The 27,791-nt window shown below is 32.5% G+C and overlaps 1 protein-coding gene across 1 annotated transcript; it reads right to left on the reverse strand.

Moving 5' to 3' along the window:
• Positions 1-13,342: 13,342 nt before the first annotated feature.
• Positions 13,343-27,250, reverse strand: LOC129321983 (ubiquitin receptor RAD23c-like). Its single transcript, XM_054968009.1, has 12 exons — positions 27,023-27,250; positions 25,529-25,690; positions 16,510-16,563; positions 15,689-15,756; positions 15,508-15,609; positions 15,149-15,326; positions 14,758-14,910; positions 14,610-14,678; positions 14,465-14,512; positions 14,285-14,394; positions 14,115-14,193; positions 13,343-13,681 (listed from the first exon to the last, which is right to left on the reverse strand). Exons 1-12 carry the CDS (start codon positions 27,086-27,088, stop codon positions 13,565-13,567), a joined length of 1,206 nt encoding a protein of 401 aa, XP_054823984.1. The 5' UTR covers positions 27,089-27,250; the 3' UTR covers positions 13,343-13,564.
• Between the last annotated feature and the right edge of the window lie 541 nt (positions 27,251-27,791).

Here is a 27,791-nt window from a genome sequence, read left to right on the forward strand (position 1 = left end):
CAAAATTTAAAATTACTTTCAAGTTTCAACACACCTCTAACACAATACAATATTGTGTTCTTAGAAAATAACCCGACATTTTTGCATTTATGTTATTATTAATAATAGCAATTAGAGTGAATCTAACACGGTTAAGAAGAAGTGAATTCAACCCTATGTAACGTAATTTTTTTGGGCAAAATCCTATGTAACGTAATTGAATTCAAACAATAAAATTATATTGGTATTTTCCTCTCTTCATGAAAATTTAAATATTAATTCATCATGTTGTGAGAGATTAAAAAGATTTTTTTTGCTAAACCTAGCTCTCATTCAATATCATATTGGTTTTTTCAAAAAAATTATATTATATTGATGTGAAGATATGAACGATGTGACAAATGTAAAGACATATACAATCTATATTTAATATTTGGTTTAAATATTTTTTATAAAATATAAATATGTTTTTATACAAATAATATAATATAATCATTTTGATAACTAAATTTAAAAATAATAATTTCAAATAATTTAGACTTTTTTGATGAATATATGCAATTGGAACTTCACACAAAAATCATTCCCTTTATTTCATGATGATATATTCGAATTTTCATATCCATGATAGGATTTGAACTCATAATCCTATGAATTATTAATCCAATATTTATCACTTGAATTTTTTTTGTTAATATCATATATATTCTCTTTGGGTCATTTTCAAAATTTGAACCCAATCTTTTTTTTTTTATTTTGTTGTTTGAAAACAGATATATCTCTTTTACTATTTTTTAAAATATATGATAGATTTTTAAAATCATATATGATAAATATTTAGTAGCTCTCGGCCTTTCGCTTGCATAAATCAAATCATGCATGCATATTAACAGTTGCAATTCCAAATTTGTGATATTACATTTGGGCCACGCTTGAAAAGCATTTTAATGCAGTTTTGTTGCCTCAACCAATAATTAGATTTTTTATTAATTAAATTCAAAATAAAATAATAAATTGATGAGAGTTTGGTGTCAAAGAAGGGACAATATTTTCCCATCTAAAATCTCTTTCTAATGCTTCAATTTTGAATCTTTTATTGTATCTTCTTTAATAAGCGATGAAAAGGTGGAAAATGAACTTGAAAATGAGATTAACGACGGGAATATACTATTCTGAAAAATCAATAAATTTTGTATATATTTTTTGTAAAACACTATATTAATTCCACCGCTAGAGTTTGATACCCCTTCATACATGGATGCAAAAGCATTGTTGTCAAATTTTGACGTTGATTCTCTAAAATTATTGTTTTTATATCTTTAATTTATAAAATTGTGTTAACTCATTCATAAATTTAAATTGATTGTAAATTCAGTTAACTCATGAGTTTACTATTTTTATATTTTTAGCTTACAATATTATGTTAATTTACTCATAAATTCAAACTAAATAAAAACTCAATTAAATTCGCCAAGCTCATTGATTTTTTACCGAGTTGAGTAAGTTAAATATATATGATATAGAACTCTTTGGTCATAGAAACAGCAAAACCTGCTTCAAAGAAAAATAAAAGTAAAAAAATAAAAACTAATATTAATACAAACAAGAAATATTAAAAATAAGTTGCTCTATTTTAAAATTCTTACATTGAGTAAAATGATCTATCCATATAGATTGATTTAATTTCAATGATTAATATTTGAAATATATTTAAATTAAATTATGATTATATTTTATATTTTAATTATTTAATTATATACTTATAATATTTATTTATTAAAAAGATAATTTTTATAAATTTACAGTTTGAATTTACATTTTTTTTGACAAATTTATTTAAATTTATGAATTTAACAACCTTGTGTGGAAGTACTGTCAACCAAATTTTTTTCAATTAATTATATATAAAGAATTCAACTTCCATCGAAAAAAGATTTCAACTCTTTAATCATTACTCATATCTCACTTCATTTCACTTTTACCATTTAAACCCATCTTCGGTGGCTAAAATGATTTTAATTTTAATTTAGATTATGACTGAAATGTGCTTTCCATCAAATTAGATTTGGGCTCATGTATGTTATATGAAATTAGAAAAAGCCATGTTTGCAACAACAAAAAAATTCCATGTTATTAACGATTTATATAAACAATACTATGTAAAATACATACTCACTTGTTCATATAAAGTACCTCGGACTACCTTAATAGAATCAATAAAATCTGGTTAAATTTTTAATTTTATCTTTATTTAAATGAAAATATTTTAAATTCATATTATATTCTCTTTTAAATAGAAATTATGTTAAAAAAATTAATTAATACGTCATAAATAAATTATAATGAGGATCACCCATTTTTTAAAGGAAAATGACAATTAAGGCCTTTAAATTATTGAAATTTTAATAATAGATCATTATCCTTATTTGTAATAGACTATTTTTTATTAATTAGCTTAAAATGTACAACAGACTTTTATAAATTTTTAATTAACATTACAAAAAATTTTACATATTTTTTTTTAATTTTTTAAGCAATAATATAAGTAATTAGTTTGTGATTTATAATTAATTTTTATAAATTTTTAAAAAATATTATAAATAATTTTAAGTGTATTTTATAAATTTTTTAAGTGATATATTTATATATTGACAACAAAAATTACAAGTAATTCACTTACAATTCATAACTAACTTTCATAAATTTTTAACTAATGTTATAAATAATTGTAATTATATATTTTTTTAATTTTTTGAGTGGTTTATTTTTATATTAATAGCAAAAAATTTGAGATTCACAATTAATTATCGTAAATTTTTAACTAACATTATAAATAATTTTAAATATTTTGTATTAATTTTTCAATTGAATATTTATATTTTTAATTGTAAGTAATGACTCTGTTATTGAAAGTATAATAATTCATTGTCTATAATTATTTTAATATTTTTATTAGATCCCTATTTGTTATTTTCTCCTTGTGAAAAAAATTTGCACAACATAAATATATAATCACTGTTAACTTAGGAAAGGATAATGAAAAGACCATTTTGTGCCACCGATCGCACCCATCGGTTGTCATAAAGGAAGCACGATCAGTGCAATCTAGGGACGTGTGTTACCGAGTACTGACAAATTAAATGACTAATTGACTATACATATGATTTGGAATTTTGATATTTAAAAGAAATTGTGACCCCCATCATCTTAAATTATACAATACTTTTAAATAAAATTATATATATCAATAAATTTTATTTAATACATTTGAAAGTTAAATTTATGAATAAAATAAGTATTTTATATGTTAGGGTGTTAAATTTTTTTTAAAAATTTCTTGTAATTTAAGGGAGAAATAATAGTATTTTTAATTTAGAGGTATATATTTTATTGAAATAAGATGAAAAAATTAAAATGGTTGACCTTTTTATAAAGCAGGATATCAATTATTTATTCATATTTTATTTTATCATTTTATTATCCTTATTTGCATCATCTTTTTATTTTTAATTTTTTTTAAACCTCACCTAATGTGACATTAAAAATACAAAAGAAAATTAGGAAAGCGTTGCCTTTTTTTTTTAAATTATAATCAAGTAATACAAAAAAATTAATTATTATAAAATTCTTTAATAATTGAACTAAACGTCATTAACGACACGTTGATATTTCAATGTAATTCCTCCTTCTTTTTTTTGGCCTGGGCCTTTGTAGTAATTAATTGTCTTTTCATTGCTCTCATCTGTCTATTCGAACAACTTGCGAGCAACAAATTTATATGCTCCGATACTGACATTAACAACGGCGAATAAGCTCTTTGAAAATCAAACAAATTTTTTTATTCATGTAATTTCCTCTGAAAAAACCGAAATGCAATAAGTTTATTGTCAGAGAGAGATAAGAATACCGAAATTTGAGTGATATATACTTACTTCTGTTAACTTCTTTGTGGACACGTATTTAATCGTCTCTCTTATTTTATTTAAGTTAAATATAAAAGAAAATTTTTCTCTCTTGCACTCTATTTTTGATCATATATTGATTAATTTATTTTCACGTCAACAAATAGATTTGTAGAGTTAGAGTGAAACTGAGTTTAATTTGTCAATGCCAGCTCATGTTATCTGTGTATTCATCTCATTAATGTTGCTAATTGATCGAACTAAATAAATCAGGAATAATGAAATAAAATTATAAAAATTAAAAATAAAATACAATCAAATTAAAATATAGAGAATCCACATTGTATTTTCCCAAAATTGTAGTATAAAGTTCAATCAATCTCCATTTTCGTTTACGTCAGGGGGAGAAACTCCACAAATCAAATACACGAGATTTTTTTTTTTACCAAATAAATACACGAGAATTGAGATCTATGATTTTCTTTGGCCATGATCACAATATATAGCCTTTAGTCACCATAGACACTTAGAACATGCATGCACCTTTTTCTTAATTATTATTACTATTCAATGAATACGTACAAGAGTGAGTGAGTGTGTGTGTGTGTCTGTGATTTCTTTTTCTTTTTGATTATGACTGATTCAGAATCTTCTGTAGTCTTAACTATGTCTTCCCTTTCTCAATCTTACAAACTAATCTCTTTTGCCCCTCAATTTTTCAAAAGATTTTGAACATCTTTTATACAGTAGGACGGGTAGTTCAATGGCAACACATGGCCTCCCACAAAGTAGGGTAGTTTCACATAGAATTCCCCCCAACTCAAAATCAGCTTTAATATCTGTTTTTTTTTTTTACCCAAACTAATATGATCGAAAACTTGCAGGTACTTCTTAAAAAGGATATGCCTCCTACTGAGAATTTAATCACTAATACATTCAGGGCATGAACTTGCGATTTCTAATTAAGTTAGATTAACACTCTTACTAGTTGATCTAGACATCAATCGGTGGGGTTTCACGGAGGTTTTTTTTTTTTATTATCTGTTTAACAAATTTTTGTTAATTTTAAAAAGTTGCATGAATTTTCAGAGAGAGAGAGAGAGAGAGAGAGAGAGAGAGAGAGAGAGAGAGTGTCCTAAAGATATGTAATTGTGAGATGAGGCTTATATTATTATTATTATTATTGAAATGCAACATATATTTACTCTTATAGAATATGGGGATGATTCTATCTTCTTCCTTCTCATACTTTTCCCCTCCTCTTCTTAATTTCTAACTATTAGATCAAAATTATTGGACAGTCCAAATTTCATCTCTTTTGAAATCTCATTTTATTTTATTTCTACTGTATATTTTTAACTGTTAATATTAGATTTTTTTGTGCTGGTAAAAAAATTAAACTTTTGTAGTTTGAATTTTATTATTTATATTTTTTATAATTTAAAATTTTAATACTAATTTTGTAAGAAGTCAAATCTAAATCATCTAAATCTAATGATTAGAAAGGGAAAAAGGGAAGAGGATGAAGGAAGAAGAAAGAATATAATCCTCTCCCAAAAAAAAAAAAAGGCTTTTGATAGCTATTAGCATTTTTTAATCTGGAGAAGGCTGTAAGCATTATACTGTCGAATATATAAGTGTCTATTAATCCATGACATATAATATATATATATATATATATAAATGTATACTTAAATACTTATAGCTTGCATATGGTATTAATGTGATAAGCATTAAATTGCCACGTATATGAGACTTGCATTATTAATATTGATCTTAAGAGAAAATAAAAATGGATTTCACTCTTAAAAAGATTAATGGCCAACCAGTGCTTAATTTCTATATTTTGCTTAAAATTAAAGAAAATTTTTAAAGCTGATCACAAAGACGACCAAATGACCACAAACAAACAAAGACTTCAAAATAAGACGAAGCAGCTTTTCTTTGTGGACTTTGACGCCAACAATGATGCAAGCAAAGAATAGTGAAAGAATCAAGCTCAAATTATTACATCTATATTCATATATTTGTTCAATATTAGATTCACGCAAAAAATATTAGATCTACGCATAACTCTTAGCGTATCTTAAATCGTACGTCTTGTTCATTATCGAATGTAAATATATTGAATATAATTAAATCAAATCCAATTATTATAACGTAAATTACATCGAATATTTTTTAATGAGTTGGCGATAGTAGATAAACAAAATTTTTTAAAATATTATATCCGCTCTGTGTGTGTGTGTGTGTGTGTGACTATCTTCCATTTATTTTGTGTATTCTTAAAGCTAAAGGTCGGTGACCCAACCACGTGTTATTAACATTTTATGTAGTTTGTTATTATTGCATTGACCATATGAATTTTTTTAAAAAAATAGAATTTAATACTTTTGGAAGTATTATTAGTATAATTAAATATGAGCTCCATCTATTGCACCGACTATATAAGTCGCATGATTTACCACTTATAAAGAAGGAACTTTCTATAAAAGAACTAGTTCTAAAACAACTTACCCGGAGTTACAAGTACATAAAAGCCTCCGGGTACATAGATTAATGGTATGTGGTAAAAAAGAATAGTTCCATTTAAAACTTTTATATTAAATATGCTTGAAGATAGGTTGCTTCCTTAAAATAACTTAAGCATTTTCATTAGACATATTTCAAGTTATAATATATTTCTAATTAATGGATGTGAGATTTCTTTATTTCTAATATTCCCTTACTTATGGATATACTTTTTTTTAGTCTTGAAGGCCTTAGGATCATAATCTATATTTTCTCTCTCTTTTATTTTAATCTCTTTTTTTTTTCTCTTATTTTTTCCTTTTTTATTTTTTTTTGTTTTTTCCTCTTTTTTTCTTTTTCTGTCCCTAGATCAATGGCTTTTGATATGTTGTTAATTTTTTTATATTAAATAAGCTTGATGATAGTTTACTTAACTTCACAAAAATAAAATAGTTCAAACTATTGGTTAAATACATCTCAATCTTTATATTATCCAAATCTATTTTTTTAATTACTAGATGCGTGACCTCTTTATATTTAATATTATAACATAACAAACTAAGATTCAAATCCTTATATTAGTATATGAAAAACAAAAGTATCACATGACTTCAAAATTAATTCAATAGTTTATTTTTTTCTTAAAAAAAGGAGGCATTATATTGTGTACTAGCATTTATTGATGAAATTTGGTACTGGGCAAATGGTTACGGGCTAGCTACATTTTTACTATTAATCATCTTCTCGCCTAGATATGTTATCTTTCTCACTAAGAAAGAAATTTTAAATATAAAACCATATATTTTTTTCAATGAATTCATATTTATGATTTTAATCAATAAATTTTATGAGATTAATAAATAATATATATTCAAAATATTTTTATAAAAACTAATAATCATCCATTTACAAACTATAACAAAAATTTTATTTGAAAATTGTAAAAAGGATTTACACTATATTTCAAATGAAAAGAATATATTTGAAAGTCATAAATCATATATTTGAGAAATAATGTTATTATTGTAGATTTATAAAAAGATATAATGTGATTAAAAAATAAAAAATTATTTTTAAAAAAATATGCTAGCTCGCAAGCCAGCCCATTTTAGCCTAACTTGTTTTAGAAAATTAGTTTATTCAATTCAACTTATCAAATTTTGTCGATTAAATGGGCTAACTCATGGGTTCAACCCATTTTCTTGGCTCTAAATGAACGTGTATGTTATGTTGGCAGGTTCTTATATAAGCGGCCGCTTCTACTATACATATAAAACTCAAAAAGAATTATAAGGATATATATTAGGTTAACGTATGCACGACCCAACACATACCAGCAGCATTTTGTCGATGACATGTGAATTTCGTCACTAAATTTTTTTTAAGGAAAAAAAAGAACAACAACATTTATGTAGTTTATATCTATTTTGAGAGCCACATGTGAATAAATTGGAATTAAAGACCACTTTTTTGCGTAGTGGGGTTGGCTAGGTGGGTAATAAAACGGCCGACTGGACCAAGTGGTGGTCCTTTGAATCGAACCAGAGAAAGAACGAGCCAACAACAACACCTATAAAAACCCACCAGCTGCTACATATGTATTCATGCACTGGTATTTGCAGGATCACACGTGTCATCTTACCGATATGGTTTGGGACCAAAGCCAACGTTTGGTTCTTCCATAGCCATTAATCTATGATCATTATCATTGAAACCAAATAATGTGATTGTGGTCGAACCAGTTCAAGCATGCATGAGTGCTTTGGTGGCGGGGACCCTAATTTTTATTTACTCATGGAGAGACAGTGTATATGTTGATTTGGGAACAAAACTGATTGAAAAGTGAAAGGTGTGTGTATGGAAGACTCGCATCAGAAAACAATGTGATATCTTCTAGGTTGTCTGGTTTCTGTGTCGTTTTGAGCTAAGGGAATATATATATACACACACACCATTATTGATTTCCTGGTTCTGTCGAATTATAACTACAACATTGTTATTATATATATAGCGACCATTTGTTTTGTCACATGTCAGATTCTCATCTTGTGAAAGTGAAAGATGAAGAGATCGAAAGAGAGGAATTAAACTTCTTGATCAACTGAACATGAGTCGTCTTATGTCAGATACTCAACTTTCTTTCGTGATCATTATAATATGAAATATTAGCAGAAGGAAAAAAAGATCATGCATGCTAATTTCAGAAGAAAACAACTTAAATAGAAAGTGCCCTTTTCATTGATTATTAGCATATTTGATTTGGATTTGATTTTACTCACAGGAGGAGAGAAATTAAGATAGAATTCTCGGAGATATACAGCGGGTGTACTATACATGAGCATGCTTGTAAAGAAATGTCTATTGGAATACAAATATTGGTATGGGCATGAAAATAGATAAAATGAAAATGACCAAAACAAAATGGAGCTTCGTTAATAAAACTTCACATCAAAAGAAGATTACAATAATTTTAGCGTAAAGTCATTTTCATTTCAATAATATCCTCTTATTTTGCAAAACAATTTCAAATTGTTAAATGTGTTTGGATGCATGGGGATTTGAATTTGAATTTAAATCAAATCTTCCATTTGGATGCATAATAATCTTTGAATTTAGATTTAACTAAGTACAAATCCATGTTTTATTATAACTTATTTATAATTTTAAATTTTATCAAAATTTTAATTATTTGAAATTCTAACTACTCAATCCTTCTCATTATCTTCATATTTTAACTATTGATGCCTTTGTTATTATTTCTCACCAATTGAAAAAAATTAAGTTCATCACTTTTAATCTTCGGTTTCCGTTTTGAATCGGAGCTCATCTCTCTTCCACACTATTCAAATAAAAAATTTTAAATATATAAATTTTAGATGTGAGATTTAAATTCAAATTCATCAATCCAAACGTTGTCTTAAGGTGATGTTAAAATTGATGAATTTTAAATTTAAAATTTTACATTTAAAATCATTTGTTTTGGTAGTGTAAAAAAATTTAAAAAAAGAAAAGAGATGAATTGAGAGATTCAAAAGAAAATAAAGAATGAGAAGTTTACTTCTATTTTTCAATTAGTAAAATATAAGAACAAGAAATGAGAGAAGAGGCAATAATGGCAGAAGCACCAACAATGAAAGCACAAAAAGAAAGAGGTTAGAGTGACTAAAATTTTAAATAATTAGATAAATGAAATTTAAAACTATAAAAAAATTATAATAAGAAATAAAGTTAGATTTAGATCAGATATAAATCAATAGATTTTTATATATGTAAATGAGAGATTTAGTTTAAATTTAAATTTAAATTCCCACAACATAAATTATTTTTATAAATTAATTCTCTTATATGAAATTTCAATAAAATTTTTTTCATTTATAAAGCTACAAAATAGAGGGAGAACTTATCTGAAGTTTGCCCTTTATAAGAAGAAAAATACAAGAAGGAAGCCATAGATAACCGTTAATCATTACAGATGAGCAGATTAGTCATGTATATTAATGATTATTATTCCTTTTTTTTAATTTTTTAAAGCATTTATATATAAAGGTGCCAACTTGATTGAAGAAATGTGAAATTAACCAACAATTTATTGAGATGTAGTAATTCAATTAGAACTGTTTTTGTGTTGTCGTACCAGAGATAGATGGCATTGCCACCGAGTGTCAGAAACTGATGTGATTGTCTGTGTTGCATTTTAGAGCATGCGTCACGTACGATCCTATTCTGCTTCTGCCATCTGTGGGTCTTGTCTTCTGCTTTTTCAACTTTCAGATCTTCACTTCTCTCTCTTTTTGGAATACCATCATGCCATCTTGATTGTTCCACTCACAACCTCACTTTTTTCTCCGTCCAGCTCCATAATTTCGTTCCACTATAAACATCATACTTCGTATATCGATTACATGGTAAATCATGTTTTCAAACAAATCAACGAGGTTCCACCGTAGAAAAATGGTCAGTCTTGTCGTCCTGTCGCAATCAACAAATGGAAATTAACATTTAACATGAAACAATATAGAAGTTAATGAGTTTGTTTATTGAATCAGCATAACGCAATAACAACTCATAATGCAGAAACGGAAAGTTCAGCACAAGCAGAATTCAGAAAATGCAGGAGAATCTGCCGGAAAGAACAGAGAGAACGTCCAAGTGGGCCTGTGAACCCTGCTATTGCGACGAAGCCCAATACTCAAGTTGTTGGGCTTTTCCTCTGCCCAGCCCAATACTGATGGACCTTCCTCTTGACATATGGATCCAGGACTCTGGTCCATGACACGTCCGCTCTCCAAAACTGATATCTAATCCACGACTGAATTTGCTTTATCACAGGTTCTCATTTTTGTAGTTGAGATTAAAGATGAGTTGCGTTAACTGTTGAATGAGGTATTAAGCTGTGCTGTATGATTTTTTCTCATTATGCATTGCGACATCATTAAATTTTGGGTTTTGTAATATTTCTAAATTTAATTTTTGAGTTAATATTATCATTTAATAACAACTCATTCTTAATGTTAAGCAAATCTCATTATTTATTTAAATTATTTTCAAAATTTTCACATGCCATGCATTGCAGCACGTACTAGTTTAAAACAAGTCAAAATCACAACTTTCCATGACACCAATCCACCAGTGACCTTCAACAAAAATAACCCGCCAACTTCATTGGAGTTTTGCTGGTTACTTTAGCACTAGTGTTAATATATAGGGAGAATAACAGTTAGATCTTAAAAGATTGAATTAATGACAGTTAGATTTTTGATTAAAATTTCTGAAAAATAAATTGTAAATATTAATTCAAATAATTACAAATAAAAATTACTATTACAATTTAAAAGTTACATTAGATATGTAAATACTTGTTTACAATTGAAATTTTTGAATTTATAATTATTTGAATCAATATTTTTAATTTATTTTTTAAAAATTTTATTGAGAACTTAATTGTTATTAATTCAATATAATGGACCTAATTGTTATTCTCCCGAATATCCTTGGGTCACCTCAATAGCTAGTTATTTTTACAGCTCAGTTGCCTGTTTGTTCATGACTAGTTATGTAAAACAAGATCAATAAAAGTCTGAGGGACCAGTTTGGAGTTTCCCAAAGTTTGAGATAACAGCATAATAGAGAACGTCGTCGTCGTCGTCGAAAAGCTTTATTTCATGAACATTTTAAGGTTGGACTATAATGTAATTTTAATATCATTCGTCACGTGCAGTACTAGTCCCAATATTTGTCAGCCCGTCTTAGGACTTTATATGGATAAGCAGTCCATTGTCAGTACTGCAGGTATAGTATCAGTGACATTCACCGGACCTAAAAAGAAGCTTTCCTTGGCCAAAAAAAAAAAAAAATGAACCTTTCAAGTCCTCTTTTCAACGAAAAAATTGGGAAATAAAAATCATTAAACATACCGTTTATTAGTTTTTGAAATTGCTGAGTTTGCATATAGATTATAATCAATCATGCACACAATAGATTATTGATTCAAATCGTTCATGCCTTTGATTGGACCTTAGCTTGGGAAAGAAGCACATGAACTTGGGTAATTCCCAAGGTTTAATATGACATAATCAAAAGTTGTTTAAAAGGAGCACAGCATATCCTTACCTTTTAATTGAAATTATTTTATCTTGAAATTTAAAAAAATGATATAATTTTACCCTGCCATTGATATAACCATTAATTTTGACTTCATTTGCCAAGTGGCTTTTTATTTTTTTAAAAAAAATCCAGCTATATTTTATTTGCCCAACGTCGTTATCTCCCTTTCTTTGAAGCGTTTCTTCTTCCTCCTCCAACTCTCTCTCTCTCTCTCTCTCAACCTTCTCTCCATATCCCACTTCCCTTCTTGTTTGGCCGAAAACTCGAGACCCAGAGCCTCATTGACTCCCTCCCTCCTCCTTCTGAGACACAAAACCGGGAAAGGAAATCAAATGGCACTGAGGCTTGTGGGTTCAGATTGATGATGCTGGGTCAAATGGCACTAGGGTTTCGTGTGTTCAAATCGAAAGGCATGCTTGAGGATTTCTTGCTGTTCCTCTCCGTTGCCTGAATTGGATGTGAATGATGCAGTGGCCATACTGGCCAACATTGACTCATATTTAGATAACCCACTTGAAAGATGACAGTAGATAAATATCTTCTTCTTTTATCGATCTCCCCTGCTTAGAATTGCTAAAGCAAAAGAAAATTTTGGGAATGCACATGCAATGGTGAGCGACGCTTGCTGCCAGCGGAGGTCCGAGGCAAGAGAACAAATCCACTTGACTGAGAGTCAAGACAAGAATTTGTGAAGGACAAGTTTAGACCTGAGTCTTCCTTTTTCATTTGCCACGAAATAACTTGTAAAATCTAACCTTCTATAATGATTTCTGTTTGAAGTTTCTTGCAGAGTCCGTCCTTGGACTTCTTACAAATGATGAGTCAACTTTCTGCTTGAATTTCCTGCAAGTGTTGAGTCTTCAGGATTGATCAATGAGTCAGGCAGAGCAACCATAGTTTCTTTTTCTAAAGTTTGCACGAGGCAAATGTCCATGTAACATTTGCATTTCTGCTTAAACTCCTTGGTGGTAAAGTGAGGCCAATGTAAAATGCCTTTGTGGACAATGATGTTTCGTTTTTTCCCACAGTAAGTTAACCATGATAGTAACTCATAGAAGGTTATCCATCTGATTCGAGGATAAGAATTACTTGTTTTTGGGAAGGAAGGTGCCAGATCTGTCCTTTTCTTTTTTCTTTTTTATTAAAAAAAATGCAAGGTGAATAAAATCAAAACTACCGGTTACACCAACGGCAGGGCAAAATTGCTCCCCTTTCTTAAGTTTTAAGGCAAAATTACTCCACAACTAAAAAGTAAAGATACTCAATACTCCTTTCAAAAAACTTTCGACCATTTTTGCCTCAACCCTATAAGATATGCAGAAAATGATGCACAATAAAACAGCCTATAGGGCAAGCATCCATTTATATTAATGTCATGAACAATCCTAGAATGGTAGGAAATGGGGAATACAAGTGCTATAATGCTAAGGAGATAACAAGAAGAAGAAGAAGAAGAAGAAGAAAGAAAAAAGTCCCTTGTCCACTCCAGACATGTAACATTTATCAACGGAGACCCATGAAGGGGAAAAAACAGAAAGAAATGAGGGGCAACTGGAAATAACAACCAATCATTCCTCAAACTCATGCATGTGATCTAGAAGATAGTTGGCAGCCAGTTCCTCATTTTTGTTGCAAGCAAAATATACTTCCAACACGAGTGCACGATCAAAACCCATTGCTTCAAGCTGGGAGAGGATACAGATAAATCACATCACAACACTTGGAAATTTTAAATTAATATTGGCCAATATTATCAAGGCATTAGATGCGTATTAATCAATCAATTACGTATTAACAACAGAGTAGCATTAATAACAGACTCGCTGCATGTTTGAAAGAAATGACTTCAAATTCGACTGCCGGAACTCAGATGGTGGTTATGTTTCAATAGGTGTGTATGTGCACGCGCAAGCTCTAAATCAACTATATCTTTTAATTTGTGGCCACCGCAATAATGCCAAGGAAAAAGAAAAGGAAGAAGCAGCACTTCATATTGGTATAGTGAGTACTCAAGTCAGGAAAAGATGAACAGGCAAATTTAAATGAGGATGACTCTAATGACGCAAATAATAAATAATCTATCATTCAATCTTCGTGTAGTTGAAAGGTCAAACTTACTCTTTCAATTGCTTGTCGCTCCTCAGGAGTGACAGCTATTTGTTGTGGCATGGCAGCAGCCAGCTGCCCTAATATGTTCCTGAGGCATAAGTAGCAAAATTAACCACCTGAAACTGATTGATTAAGCCAAAAGAATCCAATCTAGCAGAGAAGACGTTCAGATCCCTCACCCCTCACCACCTTCTACAGGTTCATTTATCAGGCGAAGGAAGTCAGCCTGGTGCTCTTGAATCAATCTCATAAGATGAGGATTTTGCTTCCCAAGCTCTTGAAGCATAGGCTGCAATAAAACAGAACAAATTTCAGCAACCTAAGAAAAAGAGAATAATAAACGTTCTGCTATATAATACCTGGAGTATTTGTGGATTTGCCTGCACCATAGCTCGCAAGGCTTGGAACTGAAACAAAATGATAAAATTATAGAATCCAGGGTAGACATGCCTTGAGTTGTGAAACTCCTATCAGATGCAGATACGAGAAAGGCAAAGAAAATACCTGCTGACTATTGCGCAGAAAATCAAGAGTGCCAGCACCAGCAGCACCGGAACCAACGTTGGGGAGGCCCTGTTACAGATAGTAAGTACAACAGGCAAAAAATACACAATAATTTTTTTATGACATAATACAATGTGTCAATGTCTACCTGAGGAAAAAGGTCTAGGGGATTAGCGTTAGGTCCATTTGTAGAAGCAGGTGCTGGCTGTGCAGCTTGTGAAGCTGGTGCTGGAGGATTTGCAGTTTGTGGACTTGAAGGCACCCGGGCCACAGGAGGAGCATCAGCTTGCTCTGGAATACCCTAATGTTGATGAATGATTGTTATATAAACAAGAATGGTTTAAACTAAAGCGTGGGGAATAATAGTAAGTTAATGGACAAAAACTTATATTTGTAACATATTTAATAATTTGTAGTACTCATTACAAAATGGCAATTCTTTTAACCAAAACTGACAATGGGGAAAAATCTGAACCAGCAATTAAAATGAACAGGTCGCATAATCAAAATAAATTAAAAGAGATACAATATTTACATACTGTGTACAAATACTCAACGGCTCTCTCAGGATTATTGTAAGCAGCACGTAGAGCACGAACTACAGTATCCCTATCCCAGCTCCCTCCACCCATATCAAGAATTTGCTGAATGGTTTCATCCAAGTTGATTCCAGCTACAAGGTTAGATGCTGCCTGTCCATAGATATCAGAATCTGGCCTGCTTTCACCAAATTCCTTTATAAGAAACAATTCATGTGATTCTTTCTTTTCATACTTTTTTTGAGACAAGTCAGTCAAATTAGGAAAGACACAGCAAGCATTGCTGCATTTCAAATAGCAAACGTTGATAGAGATAACTGTAAAATCCATGTTTAAACATCGCAAAAACTAAAACTTACACAGCAGTGCCTGAAGTGACAGGAGCAGGAGTAGGTGCTGGTGCTGGTGCTGGTGCAGGAGAAGGAGAAGGAGAAGGAGAAGGAGAAGGAGAAGGAGCAGGCCTGTCAAATTGATTTTTTTTTTTTACAACATTCATGTCAAAATATATGCAATTTAAGTGTCATCATATCAGGTACTCACGCTGCAGCAGGAGCTTGAGGTGTGGTTGAAACAGGAGTGGAAGAGGGTACAGCACTTGTTGCTGGGGTCTGTATTGAACATGTAATCATCAGGTGATAACTAGAAAATCCCCCGTATTGCACGGGGTTAAAAAAAAATTACTTTTTAATGCTCCATTTATGAAAGAAAATTAAAGAGAGAGAATCTAATAGAAAGTGTAATATTGAAAAACATCATTAATGAAACCTTATTTTTATTAAAATATCTTATGTTTTGGGGGGTTGAATCTCTCTCAAATATAACTTATAAACTGAGATGGAAGGTTTACTTCATGATCTATGAGCTGAATTATAAATTATATTCTCACCGGTGCACACAATGGTAGGTTTTTTGTGTTATAATTATTAAAAAACACATAACAAAAATATTAAATAATATTCTACTGTAGAAAAAACAGTATTTTTACTGTACAAGGACCAGTAATTTCAATGCAATTTACGGAAGGTTAAGATTTAATCACTCAAAAAGGAATGCCTATTGCCTCTGTAATAGATAGTTGTTTAGTTAGCCAAATACCAGTACCAAGTAAAGAAAACATCATATTCAATCACAACATTCATCTTATTGATAAACACCCAATTTAATCAAACAGGGCAAAAATTACTATTCAAGAAGACGAACAATCACCAGAAAGTATTTGCAATCTGTTACCAAATTTTAAAATATCTACAAATTATTTATAAATTTGCAATTATAAAAAGATTTCAAATACATTACATACACAGAGGAAGAAGCCCCGTGAGAAGAGTAAAATAATGGTAGAATTAGCAAATTATTCTCACCTTTGTTGAAGGTGCAGCTGAAGTAGTAGAACCCTCACTAGATGAGCTCTTGCTCTAGCATAATTATAAGCACAAAGATTAGAATTTAAAATTGGAAAAATGAGCATGGTGTTTGTGCTGTAAAGGTGGAGGGGCGAGGAAAAAATAATGGAATCTTATGGGTTGAACTTGTTTTAAAAGACCAAAAACCAAAAAAAAAAAAAAAAAACTCCATGTTATGTCAGTCTACAAGAAAAGTATTGAGTGGAAGGCTAAGTGGAATTTGACTCTCGACACTTGCAACCATGGGCTTCAAGAGGAAGATCTAGTTGTTTAAGAAAGTTAGAAAATGATTGCAATAAGAACAATGAAGGTCAACAGATGAACCCCAAACAACAACCACCAAAAAAAAAAAAAAAAGGAAAGAAAGGAAAACACTAAGAGTTCTAGCCAGTAACAAAACTCGGTTTTAGTTTTCAATTGCTTAAAATTATTTAAGGAATGCCTGAAAACAACAGATGAATATGGAAAAATTTGGAACAGCAGCAAGAAAAAAGACTAAACGTAAACACCAATGACCCCTCTGAAGTCTGAACACAGAAACTCCCACTAAGACCTCACATCATAATGAACACTAACACAACTAAAACTAACAGTCACCCTCTCTCATAAAGGCTCACCTTGCCTTCTTTGAGTATCAATGACAATTAAGTTGCCACCATCACAAGCTCTGCCATGGCATTGCTAATCTTGTCTTTATCATTTGTTTAAACACTTAACTGGTAATCATGAAGCCATGTGCACATCCAACCTGATTTACCCAAATTCTATCTACAAGTATCTCAGGCAAAAACTTGTTGGAATTGGGCTTTTATCCTTTGAGCCCATTATCTCTAGGGTTTTTAGTTTATTATTATTATCTTGGTCAGCTTTATCTTTTAGGATTCAGATTAGCATCTCCTTATTTTATTTTATTGAGAGAGGATTTTATGCGATTATATCAATCTCTCTCCCCCTCTATATATGTACCGAACAGTTCTGTGGAACAATAATTAGAAATTACGCATGCATTCTCTTAGGGTATCAGAGTGATCCCTCTATGTCATACAATGCAATGCTCTCTGGTCAACATAGGGTTTTCGCTACTAGTGATGAGGTCCTTTAGTCATCATCGGCACTAGGGGGAGGCCCTAGAACAAGGAGATTGGGGGAGGAGGTCCACAAGATGCGATTATTCCTGTTCTAACTTCGGGAGGGAGTTCTGTATCTGATTCCTTCTCTCAAGCTATGATAACCCATAATCTAAACGGGAACAATTATTTACAGTGATCCAAAAATATTCTCATGCTCATCCATGGGAACAATAAAGAAAAACACCTCACCTGGAACCCCAAGCTGCTAGCTATTAGTGATCCTTAGTATGAAACATGGTGCGCCGAGAACAACTTGGTGATGCCTTGGCCTGTTCACTCTATGACAACCAAGATTAGTGAGACCTATTTACTCGCTAATTCTGCTTGGGAAATTTGAGAATCAGCCAGGTGCGCATATTCTGTCAAAGAAAATACAGCCGCTATTTTTCAAGTGAAAAGAATGCTTTGTAGTCTCACGCAAGGGGAGACAACTGTTACTCTCTACTATAGTTCTCTCATTTGGCTATGGCAACAAATCAATTTGTATGAAGTCCACCAATGGTCCTACCATACAGACAAGGTTTATTTTCACCAAGTGGTCGATCGCGAACGCTGTTATGAGTTCTTGCTTGGGTTGAACAATATTTTTGAAGATGTTCGAGAATGAATTATGGGCATGAAGCCCATCCCATCCCTGGAAGATGCGTTTAATATGATCAGGTATGAGAAAATGCGTAAAGAACTTGTTCAGAATCCTTCATCTACTCCTTCTATTCTTCCTTCCCCAAGTTCAGAGGTCTCGGCCATGGTGGCACGTGGAAAACAGGGTGGAAAGCGAAAAGGGAAGAAGCATCTTACATGTGATCATCATAACAAAAATGGTTACACTAAGGAATTGTGTCGGGAAATTCTTGGGAATCCAGCCCATCTAAAGCAATGATCTAAAGGTGATAAGAAGGGCTTCATGCTAAACAACTCTGACAGTGACATGCTCAATAATGAAGATCTCTTCGTCCTATGAAGAATTATAGAAAAGTACTCTCAAGAAAAACCAAGTGAGAAACTCCCTCTGTTACCTTAGCTCAAATAGGTACTAAACTTGTCACCCCTTTAAGTGCTATTTCTTGGACAAACAATATTTGCGTCATTAATTTCGGAGCTACAGATCATATTACTGGTTTTCAAGAATTATTTTCTGTTTTTCGCCCCTATTCCAAACACACCCGTGTTTAAATAGCAAATAATACTCATGCCAAGGTCATGGGATCGGCACGGTCACTATTTCTCCCAATATAATCCTTACAAACATCTTATATGTGCCTGACATACAGTGTAGCTTGCTGTCTGTGAAGTGTATAGCTCACCAGTTAAATTGCCTTTTTATTTTTGACCAATTTAAGTGTGTTTTTCAGCACATGGCTTTGGGGAAGACGATTGGCAATGCTAAGGAATATAGTGGATTGTATTATCTTGAAGGCAACTCCTCAAATAAAGACTACATGGCTGATTCAAGTTCTTGTTTTTCTACTATGTCTCATGAAGACTTTATGTTATGACATTTTAGGTTAGGTCATCCAAGTTTTGATTAAATGAAACTTCTGCTTCCCAATACAATGAATAAAAAGAAGTTTGATTTTTATTATGATATTTGCTAGTTTGCCAAACAAACTCGCACCTCTTATCCTTCAACTCCATATGTTCCTTCCAAACCTTTTGCCCTTATTTATAGTGATGTTTGGAGTCCATCTAGGATTGCTACTAAATCAAAAGCTAGGTGGTTTGTTACTTTCATAGATGACCACACCCATTTGACGTGGCTGTTCTTGATGAGAGACAAATTTGAGGTTTTCTCTATTTTTAAAAATTTTCACGCCTCTGTTCAAACTCAATTTCAGACCTCTATCCAGGTTCTTCAGAGTGATAATGGGAAAGAGTATTTTAACTCAAACTTTCAAAGTTTCCTTACTGAGAAAAGGATACACCATCAAACATCTTGTGTGAACACCTCTCAACAAAATGGGATGGCTGAAAGGAAAAATAGACATCTTTTAGAGGTGGCGAGAGCTCTTTTGCTAGGAAATAATGTTTCTAATATTTTTTTGGGAGGATGCTGCCCTCACTGCTGCATGTCTTATTAATCGTATGCCCTCTAAAATCTTAAAATTACAGTCACCTATTGAATATTTTTTTGGGAGGATGCTGCCCTCATTGCTGCATGTCTTATTAATCGTATGCCCTCTAAAATCTTAAAATTACAGTCACCTATTGAAAAATTTCTAGCCTTTTTCCAATTCTCACCTTTTTAACCCTCTTCCTAAGCGTGTCTTTGGCTATACTGTTTTTTTTTTTTTCTTCTTCGGCTGGAAAATTGGCTTCTCAGTCTATTAAATGTATTTTCTTAGGATTACTCTTCTACAAAGAGTAATTATTTCCTTAAAAATGATAATTGGACATGAGACTGTTAATATTGTTAGCGCTTATGCGCCGCAAGTCGGGACAGAAGTCAGTCTTAAGGAATTATTTTGGGAAGATCTGGAGGGGTTGATTCAACATATACCACAGAGTGAAAATATTTTTATTGAAGGAGACTTTAATGGGCATGTTGGAGGGAAGCTGGTCAGTATGCGAGAGTGCATGGTGGTTTTGATTTTAGAGAGCTAAACAATAAAGGACAAACTCTTCTTGATTTCTCATTGGCGTATGATTTTAAGATTGCCAACACTTGTTTTAAGAAGAGAGATGAGCATCTCATCACTTACAAAAGTGGAGTCTCAAGGTCACAGATTGATTTTCTTTTGATTAGGAACACAGATAGAAGACTTTGTAAAAATTGTAAGGTGACCCTCGGAGATGCTGTAACGACACAACATAGGATCCTAGTCTTGATGTGTGTATTATGAGTAAAATCCAAAAACGTCGACAAGTAGTAACACCAAGGATTAGGTGGTGGCAATTAAAAGGTGAGAAGCAAGATATTTTCAAGCGAAATCTTTTGGATAAAGGAATTTGGGAATCTCAGGGAAGTGCTAACATCATATGGGAGGATATGGCTAAAAAGATACGGGAGGTTGCAAAAGTAGTTTTGGGAGAACCAAAAGGTTCTGGTCCGAGAGATAAGGAGTCTTGGTGGTGGAATAATAGTGTACAGGACAAAATCAAGTATAAGAAAACTGTTTTAAAGCCATACATTTGTGTAACAATGAGGAAAATTAGGAGAGGTACTGTATGGCTAAGAAGGAAACTAAGAGAGCTGTGGGTGAAGCTCGTTCTAAAGCTTTTGAAGAATTTTATAAGAGCCTTGAGACGAAGGAAGGAGAGCGAAATATTTATAAGATTGCTAAGAGTAGGGAAAGAAAATCAAGAGATCTAGAACAGGTAAGGTGTATTAAGGATGAAGAGGGAAGAACTTTAGTTACAGATGATGAAATTAAAAATAGATGGGAGACTTACTTTTCTAAACTTTTCAATGATGGAGAGGGTTCATCTAATAACTTGGACGATTTAGTAATTGGTGAAGGAGAATAAAATTTGTTATTCTATCGAATAATACGTGATAAGGAGGTAAAGGAAGCTCTTAAGAAAATGGCAAATGGTAGAGCCAACGGACCTGATTGTATATCTATCGAAGCGTGGAATTGTTTAGGTGAAGAAGGGGTGAGATGGTTAACTAAGTTATTTAATGTAATTTTACGGTCCAAGAAAATGCCTGATGAGTGGAGGAGAAGTACATTAATTCCTATTTATAAAAATAAAGGAGATATTCAGAATTGTACTAACTATAGAGGGATTAAGCTCATGAGCCACACAATGAAATTGTGGGAGAAAGTAATTGAGCACAGGTTGAGATTGGAGACAAGTATTTCTGAGAATCAGTTTGGTTTTATGCCAAGTAGATCAACTACAGAGGCGATTTATCTACTAAGGGGATTAATGGAAAAGTATCGTTGTAAAGATAAAGATCTACACATGATTTTTATTGATTTGGAAAAAGCTTATGACCGTATACTAAGAGAAGTGCTTTAGAAAGCGTTAGAAAAAAAGAAAGTACGGATTGCTTATATTAAAGCCATACAAGATATGTATGAAGGGGTAAAAACTAGTATAAGAACGCCAAGTGGTCAAACAAAGGATTTTCCTATAAAGATTGGACTACATTAGGGATCATCTCTGAGTCCTTATTTGTTCAACTTGATTTTAAATGTTTTGACGGAACATATTCAAGAGGAAATCCCGAAATGTATGCTCTTCACGGATGATATAGTTCTTATAGCAGAGACAAGAGAAAAGGTTAATTGCAAATTTGAGTTATGGAGGAGGACATTGGAGTCGAAAGGTTTTCGTCTGAGTAGAAGTAAGACAGAATATTTATATTGTAAATTTGGTAAAGGAATATTCAATAATAATTTGGAAGTGAAATTGGGAGATCAAATTATACCTCAAGTGGAAAAGTTTAGATATTTGAGAGCCATTATTCAAAATGATGGCGAAATCAGTGGAGATATTTCACATAGAATTCAAGCTGGGTGGTTTAATTGGAGAAAAGCTAAATGAGTTATTTGCGACCGTAAGGTGCCTAATAAACTTAAAGGAAAGTTTTATCGCACTGCTATTAGACCGGCAATGTTATATAGTAGTGAATGCTGGGCTCTAACGGGACAGCAAGAGCATAAAGTTGGAGTAGCAGAGATGAGAATGTTACGATGGATGTGCGGACATACACGTAAAGATAAAATTCGAAATGAGCACGTACGCGAAAAAGTGAGGGTGGCACCTATTGAGGAAAAAATGGTAGAAAATCGGTTAAAATGTTTTGGGCATGTACAAAGAAGACCAAGGGAGGCACCAGTGAGAAGAGTGAAACATATAACTTTGAGTCCGATTAAGAGAGGTAGATGAAGGCCTAAGAGAACACTCTTGAAAGTTGTTTAATGCGATCTCTTAATTAATAATATTCCTAAAAGCTTGGTAAATGATAGAGCACAATGGCGTCTTGCAATCCATGTAGCCGACCCCACTTAGTGGGAAAAAAGCTTGTTGTTGTTGTTGTTGTTGTTGTACTCTTCTACAAAGAAGGGATACGAATGTTATTCTCCAGCCACTCAAAATGCTCATGTCACTTTGGATGTTCCGTTTGTTGAAACTCTTCTGTTCTATCCCAAATTACTCATTCAGGGGGAGAGTGATAGTGAATGGTTGATATGTGATAGCTCACCTAGCCCACAAGTTAGCAACCCAAACACTGGATCTCACACACTACCAAATGCTTCTATTTCTCAACCTGAACCCGTTCCACCTGTTACAGCACCTGACTTTGCCTGAATCTGATTCTGCTACAGCACCTGAATCTTGTCCTAATTACCCCACCAGACCTGAATCTGAGTCAGACAACCCTGAACTATCACCAATGGCCTTTCAAGACCAAAATTTAGAGTTTGTTGTGAACGAATCAGGGGAGAATCAGCCTGGTCAGCAGGTGCGAAGAGAAAATCCCATTATTTTTCCAAGGCAAAGTCATGACTCTCAACCTGAAACCAGTCCTAAAGATATCCAATGGCCTATTGCTTTAAGAAAAGGAAAAGGGAGCTGTACTCAACATCCCATTGGCAAGTATGTCTCCTATGATAAACTTAACTCTCAGTTTAAGGCTTTGGTTGCAAGTATTGATAGTGACGATATTCCTAATACTTTTGATAAGGCTGTGACTGATCCCAAATGGAGATTAGCTATTGAAGAAGAGCTGAAGGCCTTGAGTAAGAATCAAACATGGGAGATTGTTGGCTTACCTCCCAGAAAGTCTGTTGTGGGGAGCAAATGGGTCTTTACCAAAAAATATAATTCGGATGGGAGTGTTAATAGATATAAGGGGAGATTGGTTGCTAGAGGATTTGCTCAAACATATGGTTTTGATTACCAAGAGACATTTGCACCTGTTGCTAAATTTAATAGTATAAATGTGCTATTTTCTCTTGCAGCAAACTTAGATTGGCATTCGCATCACTTAGATATCAAAAATGCCTTCTTAAATGGTGACTTGAAAGAGAAAGTATACATGGAAGTCCCTTAAGGCTTGGGGGATCCTAAAAATGTGAATAAATTCTGTAAGCTCCGAAAATCCTTATATGGGCTAAAACAATCCCCACAGGCATGGTTTGAGAGGTTTACACATGCTGTTAAGGGATTTGGTTATAAACATTGTCAGGGTTATCACACTTTGTTTGTTAAACATTGTGGCTCAAAAATAACCATATTGATTGTTTATGTGGATGATATAGTCTTAACAAGCAGTGATCCTGAAGAAATTGCACAATTGAAAGGGAAATTGGCTACAAAATTCAAGGTGAAAGACCTTGGAAGCATGAAATATTTCATTGGGATGGAGATAGCTCAATCTTCTAAGGGTATTAGTGTATCACAACAAAAGTATACACTTGACTTACTCAAGGAGACTGGAATGCTAGGAGCTAGGCCTATAGATACTCCAATGGAGCTTAATTGCAAATTGGAAGTAAAAGCAGATGGAAAATCTGTTAATAAAGAAAGGTACCAGAAGTTCGTGGGAAAGTTGATTTACTTGTCTCACATGAGGCCAGATATCTCTTTCGCAGTGGGAGTTGTTAGTCAATTCGCAAGTAATCCTCAAAAAGAACACATGGAAGCAGTGCATCGAATTCTAAGATACCTTAAGACGACACTTGAAAAAGGTTTATTCTTTTCTAAGAATAATCAAAAGGGTATAGAAATTTATACAGATGCAACCAAGATGACAACCGGCATAGAAGAACAGAAAAATGTGGAAATATATACAGACGCAGATTAGGTAAGTGGAATTAATGATAGACAGTCCACAACTGGGTACTATACTTTTGTCTAGGGTAACCTAGTAACTTGGAGGAGTAAGAAACAATCAGTAGTATCAAGAAGTTCTGCAGAATCAGAATATAGGGCCTTGTCTCACAGAACCTGCGAGGGTATGTGGATTGCAGGTTATTGGAAGAACTTGGGATACCAGTGAATGCCCCAATTAAGATGTGGTGTGATAACATGGCTGCACTCAAGATTGCTAATAATCCTATCCAACATGATCGCACAAAGCATGTTGAGATAGACCAGCACTTCATCAAAGAGAAGATAGAAAATAAAGTCATAGACCTATCACACATCTCATCCGGAAGACAAGTAGCTGATGTGATGACTAAGCCTCTTGTTAGAACTAAGTTTGAAGATTTTGTGAGCAAGCTAGGAATGATCAGCATTTATTCACCAACTTGAGGGGGAGTGTTGGAATTGGGCTTTTATCCTTTGAGCCCATTATCTCTAGGGTTTTTAGTCTATTATTATTATTATCATCATCATCTTGGTCAGCTTTATCTTTTAGGATTCATATTAGTATCTCCTTATTTATTTTATTTTATTTTATTGAGAGGATTTTATGCGATTGTATCAATCTCTTAGAACTCATAATAAAATAAAAGGTCTTTAAGTTTTAATAGTTCTTTTGTGCATAAATGAGATCCTCCTACAAACTACACTGAAAATTAAAAAAAAAAAAAACTATCTAAAATCTTAAAATTTGTGGGTGCCCCAACCATCTATTCCCCAAAATCTCATCATACCCAGCTCCCCTCATTGATTAGTCTGCTACTCCTTGGGCATAAGCTTGTTGCCATTGGAATAGAGACTAATTGGCTAAATCTGTTCGTGAACAGGGTGGCAGAATCTGCAATCAATTGCAAAAACAGGTAATTTCGTCATAGTCCTTGGCAAATTCTTACACTGCTATTACCATCCCAGATCCCATTGATACATATCTAGTTTTTTAAGTTTAGTCAACTATGCATTCAGCCAAATAATAATGTTTGAGATCTCAAAGACCAGACAGTTTATATTCACCAACAAGAAATTTTTACCTTAGAAAGCATAATTACAACAAAACTGTTTTCAACTACTTTATTTTCCTCCAAGGTGGTGCTATCTTTGAGAACCTTCCCTTGATGGATAAGCATCTGCTGTGCAGCGGGATAGACATCTGCACCCTGAACAGTTTCTATATTTTTCTTCACTTCAGTAACCTGAAAAGAATATCGACAACTGATAGTCCATTACAAGACTAAATATAATAATAACTCGGATGCAAAATAACAAGATAGAGGATTTACAAAGAGACAGTCATGCAACACATAAGAAAGAGATGAGTTTTCACATATAAGCATTTTTCTTCCATTAGATGGTTTGGTATCTTTACTTAAATTCAACAGTTAGAATCTATGCCAAAAAGCGAGGGACAGAAACTGTTGCATATTAAAAGGGCTACCACCAAGTTTAATTAACGACATCTTTCTCCCAGCTCACTATTCACACAATTGATTCAAATGTCAGGTTACCATTGTAGCTAGCAATTATAAGAGATAATTAATGGTCTTTTCATTTGCTCAACTGTAAAAATTATTCAAAAGTCCTTAAAATTATCCGTTACCCATGGTACTTTGAAGTTCGATAAACATACTGGCACCAACCTGAAATATACATCACTTGTTACAAAAAGAATGCTATATCATCTTCACATCCTTTGAGGAGATGCACGAATTTCTGATCTGATACTTTAATAGACATGCAACAAATTTATTAATAAAAAGACCTACGATGATTAAATACCCAGTTCAATACCTAGACTTGCATCTTGGCGCACTCATTCACAATCGATCAAATTTGCGATTTCAGAATTGACATGCAAATAGGGAGAGAATAAAGAAGCTTTAAAGCATAAATTTTAAATAACCACGCACTAAACATAACTTTAAAACACTAATTGACTATGTAAATATCAGCACAAACTGCTCTAAAATTATCATGACGTGAGGCCTTAACAGTGCCAAACCATCTCGTTATCATGTGTCAATATCACCAGGCTATCCAGAAAAGATTTCTCGTTAAGAAGTAGACTAGTGCAGTATCCACACACTATGCAAGACCACTATCATATCCGTATTCCGTAAGATGGTAGAGAACTGAAGCAGTTTGGAGGACAAACCAGTCATTGAATATTTGAAGTTACAACCCTATTATATTTCACTCATCCAAGAGCAATAGCTCCCAACCAGAGTAATTCCATTTAAAGGCTAAATTCACCAATAATTTGACAAGTATTTAGACGAGGATTTTCTAATTGCCCATGAAATGCAACAACGACTGAAATATAAATAACCGATCAAACCCATCAAAATGATCAAAATTAGAGTAAAATTAAAACCCTAATTATCACCCAATTTAAGAGCTTCCCCCACCCCCATGACCCAAGACTCCTGAAACAATCAAGAAAGCAATACCGAGTTGCGATATGACGATAAGTAAAAACATTAAAAGATACTAGATTGGACAGAAAAGTGGGGGGAAAGTAGGCGAACCGTGTCATCGGGCTTCACTTCAATTTCGAAGTGAGTGCCTTTAAGAGTCTTGACGAAAATCTTCATCTTCTGCAACTAACAGTCGATCACTGACCGAACAATCTCGAAATTCAAAACTTGCCGGTAGGGCGTTGCCCAAACGAACCGCAAAGGTGTATACCCTAACGGGAGAGACGCGAAAGAAACCGAAGGCGCCAGAAAGAGCTATGAAGAAATCTGGTTCCTTGAAGAGAAGAAGCGCAATTTTTTATTTGTTTTCCCAGCGCTGGCTAACTTTTTTTTTTTTTTTTACCTGAACGCTTTTTTTTTTTTTTTTACCTTCATGGCTAAGCTAAAATTAATTATTAATTAAATCATCTTAAATCTAAAGTTCTTAACCCGCATGGCAGGGCAGCATTAAGAAATAAGTGACACTTATTATCAGTATCCATTATGAAATATATGGTTTATTAGAATGTTTTGGTTGATTCATATTTGTATTTTATTAAATTTAAAATTCATATATTTAAATTTTTTTTAGATAGTACAAAAAATTTTAAATTCAAATGTAAAAAAACAAGTGATATGCATGGGAAATGAAACCAAGGGAAGAACAAGAGGGTTAGAATAATTGATACTTTAAATAACTAAAGTGTATCAAAATTTAAAATTATAAAGAAACTAGGAAAAATTAATTTGTTGGTCTTTTAGTTTTCCTCAATTTTTAATTAGGTCTCTATAATTAAATTTGTTTTAATGAAACCCTCATAGTTTGATTGATTAAATGTAT

Source organism: Prosopis cineraria, unplaced genomic scaffold (genome assembly GCF_029017545.1).
Source record: "Prosopis cineraria cultivar Desert tree isolate PC_DT_omini unplaced genomic scaffold, ASM2901754v1 PC10, whole genome shotgun sequence".
NCBI classification, from domain to species: domain Eukaryota; kingdom Viridiplantae; phylum Streptophyta; class Magnoliopsida; order Fabales; family Fabaceae; genus Prosopis; species Prosopis cineraria.